Source organism: Azolla caroliniana, unplaced genomic scaffold, assembly GCF_043228905.1.
Source record: "Azolla caroliniana isolate FFs.n. ecotype wild unplaced genomic scaffold, voAzoCaro1.0.p SCAF_15, whole genome shotgun sequence".
Taxonomy (NCBI): Eukaryota; Viridiplantae; Streptophyta; class Polypodiopsida; order Salviniales; family Salviniaceae; genus Azolla; species Azolla caroliniana.
In genome coordinates this window covers 13,924,785-13,936,025 of record NW_028230450.1, presented here as the reverse complement: position 1 = coordinate 13,936,025, position 11,241 = coordinate 13,924,785, and the positions used below count along the sequence as shown (strand labels likewise).

General features: G+C 42.5%; 2 protein-coding genes across 2 annotated transcripts; both read left to right on the top strand.

Annotated features, from left to right (window-relative positions):
* The first annotated feature begins 1,666 nt into the window (after window positions 1-1,666).
* LOC147854720 (uncharacterized) lies at window positions 1,667-4,885 on the top strand. Its single transcript, XM_087330982.1, has 6 exons — window positions 1,667-1,714; window positions 2,780-2,887; window positions 4,020-4,142; window positions 4,300-4,582; window positions 4,666-4,713; window positions 4,786-4,885. The coding sequence occupies exons 1-4, from the start codon at window positions 1,667-1,669 to the stop codon at window positions 4,441-4,443; spliced, it is 423 nt and encodes a 140-aa protein (XP_087187108.1). The 3' UTR covers window positions 4,444-4,582; window positions 4,666-4,713; window positions 4,786-4,885.
* A 1,237-nt stretch (window positions 4,886-6,122) lies between these two features.
* On the top strand, window positions 6,123-6,847 carry LOC147854719 (uncharacterized). The gene is made up of 2 exons (XM_087330981.1): window positions 6,123-6,396; window positions 6,557-6,847. The coding sequence occupies exons 1-2, from the start codon at window positions 6,304-6,306 to the stop codon at window positions 6,845-6,847; spliced, it is 384 nt and encodes a 127-aa protein (XP_087187107.1). The 5' UTR covers window positions 6,123-6,303.
* Window positions 6,848-11,241: the final 4,394 nt, after the last annotated feature.

Genomic DNA, 11,241 nt, shown 5'->3' with positions numbered 1-11,241 from the left:
CATCTCTTGCACACGGTCATTGCCATTGTTGCAGTCTCGCACAACGTCATCATTTCATCATCATCACTGTTACACGCACATTTCTACCATTTCTCGCGTATTATTGTTGCATATGATTTCATAACTTCCTCTTGCACAACTTCATTGTTTTGCATTGCTCGATGACTTCCAATCAACATCACCATTTCCTTCACATCGTCATACCATCTCATTCCTCGACTTTGTCTCACATATTGTGACTGCCATTTGTTGCACATCGTCGATTAGATTCTTTGTACATCATTGTCACCATTATCGCACATTTCGTTGTTGCCATGTCTTTGCCGCATATTCGTCTTCGACTTCATCTTCAAAGGGGGGTTGCCTTAGTGGTCGCCAAAAGGTGTTGTAGGTTTTAGAGTTAGGGTTAGGGTTAAGGATGCCGATGATGATGAATGATAACTATGATGGTTGGTAATGAAGATAGACATGGTGATGGAGAGTATGATGGTGAGAGAGATCATATAGAGAAGCATTGCGGGGTAAGGATGACATTGATGAGCATTGCGGGGTGGGGGGTGGTGCCTAGAATGGCTCCACCCCCCTCCCAAGGTGGTTCAACGTTGAGGGGGAGAGAGAGAGAGAGAGAGAGAGAGATGAAAAGAGAGATAGAGAGAAATGTTTATTCATGTTTCATTCATTCCCCATAAGGGGGTTAAATAGTACAAGAGGGGGTAGATACATAGGGGTGTAAGCCCCCTAGAGCATTCATATTGGACACTCACTCACACCTCATCGTATCCCTCCACATGCACACACGTGTGCATGTGTTCACATACATATCGACTCACAATTACATTTATGTCCCCTACACATATACAACATCATCATGATAATATTCGACCCTCGCTCATCACACTTGACTCTCTGTACAGCTCGTACAGGGTAACATACACTGACACCTTAGTGGTAATAATCCTTGCAATATTCATAAACATACTATTAGAAAGTTGATAACCATACTCATAACATACTCCATAGTGAAAAAATTTAAAAAAGCTTCCAATATTTACAGTTTCAAAAGGAAAAATGATGGAATCGTATAATTCCATCTGAACCTATCGTCAAGAATGGTAAGAATGTTAATCCTAGTCTAAAATGACGTTAGATTCATAGCACATATCTCATATTTGTTTTCTCCAAATTCATAGCACATACGTTAGATTATTTTATTTGATCAACTCATATTGTGATCCGTATTCACAGTAACATTATATCAAGTGATTTGATATTTAAACCATGTAACACACTCATATTTGAATCACTACCATTCTTTCATATGGAAACAACATCTCATTTAAAGCAAGAAATAGAGTTATAATCACATGATGTGTTTTAAATATGAGTTCATGAGTAAGTGCAGTAGTGAACAATGCTTATAGTGTAGTTTTGCTTCTTCAATGGAGAAAAATGCAAAGTAGCCTGTAGATTTTGAACCTTTTTCTTTTAATTTGTTTAATTTCATTCCATTTCCTACATCGATCGATACAGCAGCGAACGCTTGCCTACGCGAACACTGATATTCAGCAACAGCCCCGCCAACGAAGCCATTGGCGTCCCCAACCCATTCTCTAACCCTTGCCTTCAAGTACCGCCCTTCCATTCTCCAATCTCTTCTCCTTTTGCTATGAGGCTAAGAGTTGACCTTGTTTCTGGCCAGAGATATTCGTCAAGGGTAAGAAATGTCGTTCTTCTTATGCTTTCTCTCATACACATTTGTAATTTATTACTGACTCGTGCTTACACACAGATTATTGCGAAGTGCTACTGGAATAAGTTTCATCCGCACGAGACTTTTGCAGTCTGTTGTCGACACTTCTGGAGGGTAAGAATTGCCCTTCTTCTTATGCTTTCTCTCAGAAATATTCGTCATTTATTACCGAATTGAGCTTGATGCCAAATGCTATTGTAATCCGTATCACTTGTTTGAGATGATGACATTTTTTTGGACTGTTTGGGACAAGTGTTGGGCAAAGTCCCAGGAACAATGTTAGTGTTCCAATTGAATTGGGACTTTTGCCGGCCAAGGTGGGAGAGAGCCGGAATTGATTCCGGCTAGAATTTCCCAAAATCTGAAATCTAGCCAGTTCATATTTTTAAAGCCGGCTATTTATGTATTTTCATATAAAAAAATGTAGAAAAAAAAAACGTTTTACATGTACATAGTAGTTATGTTGAATTCCGTGTCCCTCCTCTTTCTCCCTTTTCATCCCCTTTCCCCCTCTTTTTTCCCCCCTCTCTTCCCCCCTCTTTTTCCCTCCCTTCCCCCCCCCTCTTGCCCCCTTTTTATTCTGCAGAGCTTGATACTCCACTTGCTCTCACACCATGGCTACCAGGACCCAAGTACTCCCTCTCTCTCCCTCTCTCTCTCTCTAATTCTTTTGTTCGTTCTTCTTGTGTGTATGTACTACTTCAGCCCACACTTGAATAGACTGCCCATGCTTTGTTTGTATTATTGTATACACCTCTTTATAAGGCATGCTTTTCTTCTTCTTGCTCTTTCTAAGGAATGCCTTCCTTCTTTTTGTTGCACTATCGCGCACGCTCTGTCTGTTTCTATTCTCACGTAAAACTTTCTCTTTTCCCTCTCTTGCTCAATTCTTTCTATGTCTCTTTCTCCATTGTCTATCAAATGTTGTTTGATTATTTGTTGTCTTTCTCTCGGGTCAATCACCACCTCAACTGTGATAGGTTATTGCAAAACTTATGATTTATGTTTGGTTTTTTCCTTTGTGAGTAGGTTAAGATTTTGCAGTCCACTGGAAGAGGCCACACAATTAATCTTATGAATAATGGAGCTACTATCTGGAAATCTCTCCACATTAACAATCTAGTTGCAAAATTGCAAGTTAGTTGAGTTAGTTGCTTGTTCCTTAACATAATTATCTTTGTATTTTGTTTTGGATAGCATTCTTTGGGAAATATTTCTCGAAGTCTTCTGTTTTTATGCATAAAATATAATAGGAAACCATGGGAAAACACTGCAATCTCACCGGAGTTGAGTAGAAAAATACTTATCACTGATCAATAAGCTAACAAAACAACTGCACATTTTCTTTTAGAAATGTTTTATTTCCATTCAACAAACACTCTAAGTAATACAAGCCTCATGTTAGAACTAAATATTTCACTTTATGTAGTGGAATTTGTGAGATAATACCTTATAAATATAATTTATAAATATTTCTAGTAGGGAATGATGTGTCAATCTTATAAATACATTGTTATTTTAGTGAAGGATGTGTCAATCTTATTTTGGAGCTCTCATTTTAAGGAGCAAACATGAAATGTTTAAGCTTCTTGTCATCTAGCGTTCTTGTCTATACAATTATATTGTAGTTCAAGATGATGAGGTTGGAGATGGGACAATGCCAATGGTCGTTCTAGAAGGGGAACTTTTACAAGAAGCAAAAAAATTTAAAGTGAAATACATGCACCCCACGACCATCATTGAAGGTAATGTTTGCATTGATGTCAAAACTTTTACATTTCAATCTCTTTATCTACTTTCTTTTTTCAACCTAATTTGATTATCATGCTAGATTTGATTATTCGATTGATTTGTCAAATTGTTTCTTGTATATGAAAGCAAGGACTATGCTTGCAATATAACAAATGTATATGACAGATTATAAATCTTCATACTTGTTTTCTGGTACTTGATTATGTTAATGTTGTAAAGTTTGTATATGCAATAATCTTCGACATTGGTCAATTTTTTTATTAAAAGTTTAGGATGTTGTTTGAATGTCAAGCATTGTTGTGTTCACATTAAAAGGAAAATAGTTAGTACCATCTTGATAACAAATATTGTAGGTCTCTACCTCCAACCCCAAGGAGGCTTTTGTTTAGCATTTCGCCTCTACCTCCAACCCCAAGAATTTCAATGGAGTATAATGTTTTGATCTTCTCACTTGGAAACCTTATGATTCTTCAAACAGAGCAAAAATCTCTCTTATTTTTTGACACAAAGGAGATAGTCTGAAATCTACACAAATCTTGCACTCTCTATTGCCAATGCTATATTACGAGGTGGTGCTCCATATCCTCTAAATATTTATGTATATGCACTTCGAACATCATTAGATTGGTACATTAGTAAGGTAAAATCCAAAACCCTTGTTTTCTGTACACATTTTGTTTTCTATGTGCAAGCAACTACTTCTGTGTTTTTTTGGTTATTGCTTGATGTAAATATACGTTTTTCTTACAATTTTGGAAAAAGTGTATATTGATTTGGTTGATTTTTGTGTTTTATAGGCAAAATCCTTGAATGAAGCTGCAAATAAGTTCTTAGAGGATGCAAAATCTAAAGGCTCCTCTAGGAGTTTGGCAATGGAAGAACAAGAACAAAGCATTAGGGCCTGTGTAGATCTCTTTGATGTATGTTGTGTCAGCCCTTGATGCCGTATTTGCTGCGAAGGATATAATTCTACCTCAAATGTTGTTCACAAGTATTGAAGATCCAAATATTGAAAAACTTCAAGGATATTTGTAGACTTACTTGGAGTGCTTGTCTGAAAATGTCAAGTTATTAAAATCAGTAAGTTAAATAATTCAAATTAAGGCTCTTTTCAGGTTGAGTGTTTTGCTTGTATATAGCTTTGTTATCTGATCTCCTTTTAGGTTTCGCAAGGGTTGGAGGTTTATGATCGTCATGTTTCTATTAAGAAGGTATCAAACCTCTCGTGTTCATGACCTTTTGGATTATGTGTTGACCTTTTATTATGCCGATCATTCCTTCAGGAGGAGAAAGGTAACAAAATCAATGAGTTGCAACTTGCCCTTACCTGCTTCGGTTTCTTATTGATGATCTTTTTTCGTTATCCGACCCTCTATATTGATATTAAAGATGGTCAATTCTCATTCATTGACATATGTTGGGATAGTTTCTCTTTTATTAGTTTTCTTGTTGGGTGTTGCTTACAAAGTCTTGAAATTGATGGGATTGATTTGTTGATGAATCGTCATAATGCAATGTTGTGAAAGAAAAAAAAATTCTGACGGTTTTGTGTAGTGGCCTTTTTCTATTTTTCTGGTTCACACGTTAAATGGCTCCTTTGTTTTGGTTTCTTAACATGTTTATGTTTTAATGTGTGGCTATGAACGTGGCATTTGCAGATTTTAGACGTCCAATTGATCTCGATGTACGTGCTAGTTTTTGATGTTTTGCTGGATATGTGGATTTCACCAGTGTTCATGTTCTGGTTGAATTGGGACTTTTGTCGGCCAAGGTGTGAGAGAGCCAGAATTGATTCCGGCTAGAATTTCCCAAAATCCGGAATCTAGCCGTTTCATATTTTTAGAGCCGGTTATTTATGTATTTTCATATAAAGAAATGTCGAAAAGAAAAACGTTTTACATGTACATAGTAGTTATGTTGAATTTCATGTCCCTCCTCTTTCTACCTTTTCATCCCCTTTTCCCCTCCCTTTTTTGCCTCTTTTTTTCCCCCTCTTTTCCCCTCTTTTTCCCTCCATTTCCCCCCCTCTTGCCCTTTTTTTTTCTACAAAGCTTGATTCTTCACTTGTTGTCACACCATGGCTACCAGGACCTAGGTACTCCCTCTCTCTCTCTCTCTCTCTAATTCTTTTGGTCGTTCTGCTTGCGTGTATGTACTACTTCGGCCCACACCTAAATAGACTGCCCATGCTTCGTTTGTATTATTGTATACACCTCTTCCTAAGGCATGTTTTACCTTATGAAGGGCCATCATCTCTTCATCATGTTGTCTGTTGTTTTGTTTGGCCACGAATCTCTATTCTGGAGGTATTAGCTGATGACCGACATGAACACCCATGGTCTGTTAGTCGCATTAGCCGTTTCTTCTGGCCATGAATCTCTCTGCCACCATTCCATGAGATTCCTACAGTAGCTATGGAGGTTTATGTTGATAATTGCGTTGAAATTGCATCATGTGGAGTTTCATCATCACGTGTTGTGGACTCTGTGCATCCTCCTTCACCTACAGGTTGGGAAGATGCCCCATTTCATGTGTATTAATAGGGAGGCTGCATATGCCCCATTCGATCTGCCATTTCCAATTTAATGAAGGAGGAGGGTTTTACTTGCCTTTTAAATGTTTCATTTAGAAGGCTTTTGTTCAGCATTTCGCCTCTACTCCAACCCCAAGAATTTCAATGGAGTATAATGTTTTGATCTTCTCACTTGGAAACCTTATGATCCTTCAGATAGAGCAAAAATCTCTCTTATTTTTTGACGCAAAGGAGATAGTTTGAAATCTACACGAATCTTGCACACTCTATGGCCGATGATATATTACGAGGTGGTCCTCCATATCCTCTAAATATTTATGTGTATGCACTTCGAACATCATTAGATTGGTACATTGCCAAGGTAAAATCCAAAACCCTTGTTTTTTGTACACATTTTATTTTCTATTTGCAAGTAAATATTGCTTGTGTGTTTTTTTGGTTATTGCTTGATGTAAATATACGTTTTTCTTACAATTTTGGAAAAAGTGTATATTGATTTGGTTGATTTTTGTGTTTTATAGGTGAAATCCTTGAATGAAGCTGCAAATAAGTTCTTAGAAGATGCAAAATCTAAAGGCTCCTCTAGCAATTTGCCAATGGAAGAACAACAACATAGCATTAGGGCCCGTGTAGACCTTTTGACGTATGTTATGTCAGCTCTTGATGTCGTATTTGCTACGAAGGATACAATTCTACCTCAAATGTTGTTCACAAGTATTGAAGATCCAAATATTGAAAAGCCTCAAGGATCTGTGCAGACTTACTTGGAGTGGTTGTCTGAAAATGTCAAGTTATTAAAATCAGTAAGTTAAATAATTCAAATTAAGGCTCTTTTCAGGTTGACTGTTTTACTTGTATGTAGCTTTGTAATCGGATCTCCTTTTAGGTTTCGCAAGGGTTGGAGGTGTTGGGAAATTGGTCCCTCCAGATGGGATCCGGTGATGAGTAAAGAGGACCCGGTGAGAACCGGAAGAGATCCGTAAACGGGATTGGTGGACTTGGTTAGAACCGAAAGAGAAGACAGATTTGTAAATGTGTCTTCAATAATCCTATTGATGCTATATTTGTAAATAGCCGTAAGTTCATATAACTATAAATATGACTTAGGGCAATCACTTTAGTGGTAGATTGGATGTGTTGCTTTTTTGTTGTAACTGTTATATATATAGAGAGAGAGAGAGATAGAGTGAGTCTCTATTGTAACCACCGCCAGGCGAAGACTGGGTCCACGAGGTCGTTGCCTCGGTGTTCCCCAGTTGTATTCCTCTAAGACATTGTAATAGTTTGGAGCTTGCGAGCTCCCGTGGTTTTTCCCGTTTAGGGTTTTCCACGTAAACATCCTGTGCACTCTCTCTTGTCACTTGTTGTCTGCGTGCACGTGTGTTTCTCCTCCATTCCCATTCTTGGTGTCTGATTCAAAACGAAACGATCGAAGACTCGGTTGTGGCCGAGCCATATTCCGCGTTGTGCAACAAACTGGTATCAGAGCATACAACATAGGAAATGGAAGAATCGTTTGATGGCATGGTCAAGCTCACCGGCTCCAACTACTCAGTGTGGAAGTCGAAGATGAGGGATATGCTAGTGGTCATAGATCTCTGGTTGCCAGTTCAGTTCAGGGATAAGAGAATGGACAAGATCGATGCCACAGTGTGGGAGGTAATGCACATGAAGACGACGGCATACATCCGGTGTTTCATTGACATGAGCTTGTACAATAACTTCAATGAAGAGAGCAAGGTTCATGAACTCTAGGAGAAGATCGGCATCATGTTCCAGAACTAGAATGCCATTAATCGGGTTTCTGTATTTCGGAAGCTGGCGAGGCTCCGGTAGCAACACGACTCCAATATGGCGGAGCACATTAATACCTTCCAGGGGCTGATACACCAAACAACATCGTTGGAAGTACCTCTCGGTGATGACGTACTTGCTCTACTCCTGCTCGGTTCCCTCCGGGATAGCTGGGAGACGTTAGTTGTCACGTTGGGCAACGCTGGGCCGGAAGGAAAACAGTTATCGCTAACAAGAGTCAAGTCAAGCTTGCTAGATGAGGAGGCGCGTCGGAAAGATAAGGAGGCGATCTCCGACGCCAAAGACCTTATTAGCAAATCGGAGCGTTGAAGACAAAGGAATCGGAGTCCCCACAACTGGGAAAAATCGGGGACACGGCCAAAGTCAAGGGGGAGGCCCACTTGCTTCTATTGCGGCAAGCCTAGGCACTTCTAGAAGAACTGTCGGCATTTCCAGAAAGACAAGGGAACTGACAGTACCGACTCGAAGAAGTCACCAAACTGAAACAGTTCGGATCGGCGAGGCCCGGACCGGAAGAGAACGACGGTAATCACGAGAAGTGAAGAAGAACTAATGCTCATCACCGAGGAGAGTGAGTTGAACCTTGCCATCGACGAGACAACGTGGGTTGTCGATTCCGGAGCGTCGTTCCACCTGACTGGAAATGCTTCTCATCCTACATAGCCGGTGAGCAAAGTTGTGTCCGGATGGGGAATGAAGAGACATGCCGAATTATCGGCATAGGAGATGTGATGTTCATGACATCAACCGGATGCAAGTTGCTACTGAAGGATGTCCGACATGTTCCGGAGGTTCGACTGAACCTGATATCAGCCGGTCAACTAGATGATGAAGGCTACATAGGTAGCATCTGGAATGGTGTCATGAAGTTCTGCAAAGGGAGCTTAATAGTGGCTCGAGCCCGGAAGGTCAACACATTGTACTTGATGCATGCCCGGATATGTCGGGAAGAAGTGAACATAGCATCCGACACTGCCGGTGAGTTGTGGCACAAAAGATTGTCTCACATGAGTGAGAAGGGGATGAAGAGGCTTGCCGAAGACAACCTCATTCTGGTGGAGGACGTGCAACTTGAGAAGTGCACCGACTGCCTGGCCGGCAAGCAAAACCGAACCTCCTTTTGGTCAAGACCACCGATGAGACGGAATGCACCACTGGAGCTCGTGCATACCGATGTGTGTCAAGTAGACACGAAGTCACATGCTGGATTGCAATACTTTGTGACATTCATAGATGACCACAGCCGGAAGTTGTGGGTCTCACCGTTGAAGACAAAGGATCAGGTGCTATCCGTCTTCAAGGAGCTTCACACGAGAGTGGAAAGAGAAACCAGTCGGAAGCTAAAGGCGGTTCGAGCAAATAACAAAGAAGAATATCGGGGGAAATTCGAGGAGTACTACCGGTGGAAGGGAATCCGGCTCGAATTCACCGTACCGAAGACGCCCAAACTAAACGGGTTGGCCGAAAGGATGAACCAGACCGTGATGGAGAGAGTCCGGAGCATGCTGGCACATGCAAAGTTACCCAAGACGTTTTGGGCTGAGGCGCTGATGACGGCGGCTTATGTGATAAACAGATCACCCTCTGTACCCTTGGATGGACACTCCCCGCAGAAAGTATGGACTGGTAAGGATGTGTCTTACTAGCATCTGAAGGTGTTCGGGTGTCTCACATACGTGCATGTGGCGAAGCACAAGAGAGCAAAGTTGGATACAAAGTCTTCGCCATGCATATTCCTTGGATACGGCGATGATGAGTTTGGTTACTGGGTGTGGGATCTGGTCGACAGAAAGGTGTTCCAGAGTCGGGACATAGTCTTCATGGAAGACAGGACCATTCTCGATTGGGAGTCAGAGAAGAAGGTAACGAACTCCCCCTGGCTTCCACCGCCAAGGGTCTCACGGTTGCGCTCGTGGTTCAGTCACACCGTCAGAAATTGGACAGAGTGTCGCCCATCTTGGTTCTTCACGTGTGCGTATGCTAAACCATTATCCAGCACCTTCGTCTCCATGCGTGTTGTCGTAATGTATGGTTCTCTGAGTATCACCGGATGCGGGGATGTCCCCTGCACGAAGAAGTGTTGGTCAATCTCGACATCGCCGATCTTCACCCGTACATTTGGGCAGGCCCCGTGTAGCTCCTCCATGGCGCATGTCGCCGCTCGTATTTTCCACCTATGCTTGGTGTTGATCGGCCACTTTCCCTTCTGGTAGAAGTTCATAAACATTAGGTTGATCTCCGAATCGTGGTCTACCAACGCCACCACTGGCTCCTAGACATCTCTCATCCTAACCGGGGTCTCCGTAGTGGCTCTTGCTCAGTGCAACTTCGAATAGTGGCTTTCCGCCAACTCGTCTTCCAGGGCCATGTCTTCCTGGTGCGTTGTTCACACCTCCACCGGCTTCTCTGGCTCCGGCTCCGGCTCCGTCGAAAGCCTTTTCCGCTTCACTAGGTCCACGAAGGAGTCATGGAGTTCTTTCTTGGCGATCCCAAGCACTTCCCTCAGCGACAACTCCACCTGTTTGTCAAGGATTCGTTCCTCAAGGACCTTCCACAGGTCCGTCATTCTTTCTATCTCGGTGTTCAACCGGTAATTGGCTTTCTTTGCCTTATCCAGTGTGCCGCGAGTACCGGCGTCATTCTGCTTCGGCCCGAACCGGGTCTCGTACCGTTGCGAGGGTCCGGCCCCTCCGGCCTTCCCCGCACGCTTGTCTTCTACCAGAACCTCGTAGTTCTGGCACGCTGCTTCCACGAAGCTGGTCTTTTCCTCGACCGGATCGCTCCAGCCAGTGACCTCTCGGACCCGTCTTTCCGCTCGGTCCGCTTCCTCCTTCCTCAACTGCACGCCGACGAGGCCTTCTAGCACCAATGGCCAGAACCTAGAGTCCTTCGTCTTTTGGCCTTCGTCACTCCTGACCTGGATTCCTGCCGACACCGAGTAGTGGATGGTCTCTGCATGGTGCGCCGCCGCTTCTTCCATCAGCCTTTTCATTCCTCCTCGTCTGATATTCAGCTCTAAGGCTCTTCGAGTCACGTTAGTGTGCACCCTCCTGTTCCACAGGTACACTGATGGAAATAATCGAAACTTTCCGAACTTCACCTCTCGGCCACAACCAAGGAAACACACGAATCGTTGTTGCAGAAAAATGGGAAATGCGAAAAATAGAGTGGACACACGATTTATCGTGGAAAACCCTGTACGGGAAAAACCACGGGAGTACAAGACTCCGAACCAAAACTATGCACAGAGAAGTATACAATGGCGAGCTACAAGGCGACGACCTTGAGCTCGCTGTCCTCGCCACAGGCGGCGGAAATACACAGAGGCGTCGACCTCTTCCTCTCTCACGCTCTATCTCTCTCTCACGGCTGCTCTCTCTTCACTCCTCTT

Coding starts and splice junctions, on each gene's coding strand:
- LOC147854720 (XM_087330982.1), top strand. CDS start 1,667: ATGAGGCTAAGAGTTGACCTTGTTTCTGGCCAGAGATATTCGTCAAGG. Junction 2,888..4,019: donor ATCTAGTTGCAAAATTGCAA/GTTAGTTGAGTT, acceptor CAAAGGAGATAG/TCTGAAATCTACACAAATCT. Junction 4,143..4,299: donor TAGATTGGTACATTAGTAAG/GTAAAATCCAAA, acceptor TGTGTTTTATAG/GCAAAATCCTTGAATGAAGC.
- LOC147854719 (XM_087330981.1), top strand. CDS start 6,304: ATGGCCGATGATATATTACGAGGTGGTCCTCCATATCCTCTAAATATT. Junction 6,397..6,556: donor TAGATTGGTACATTGCCAAG/GTAAAATCCAAA, acceptor TGTGTTTTATAG/GTGAAATCCTTGAATGAAGC.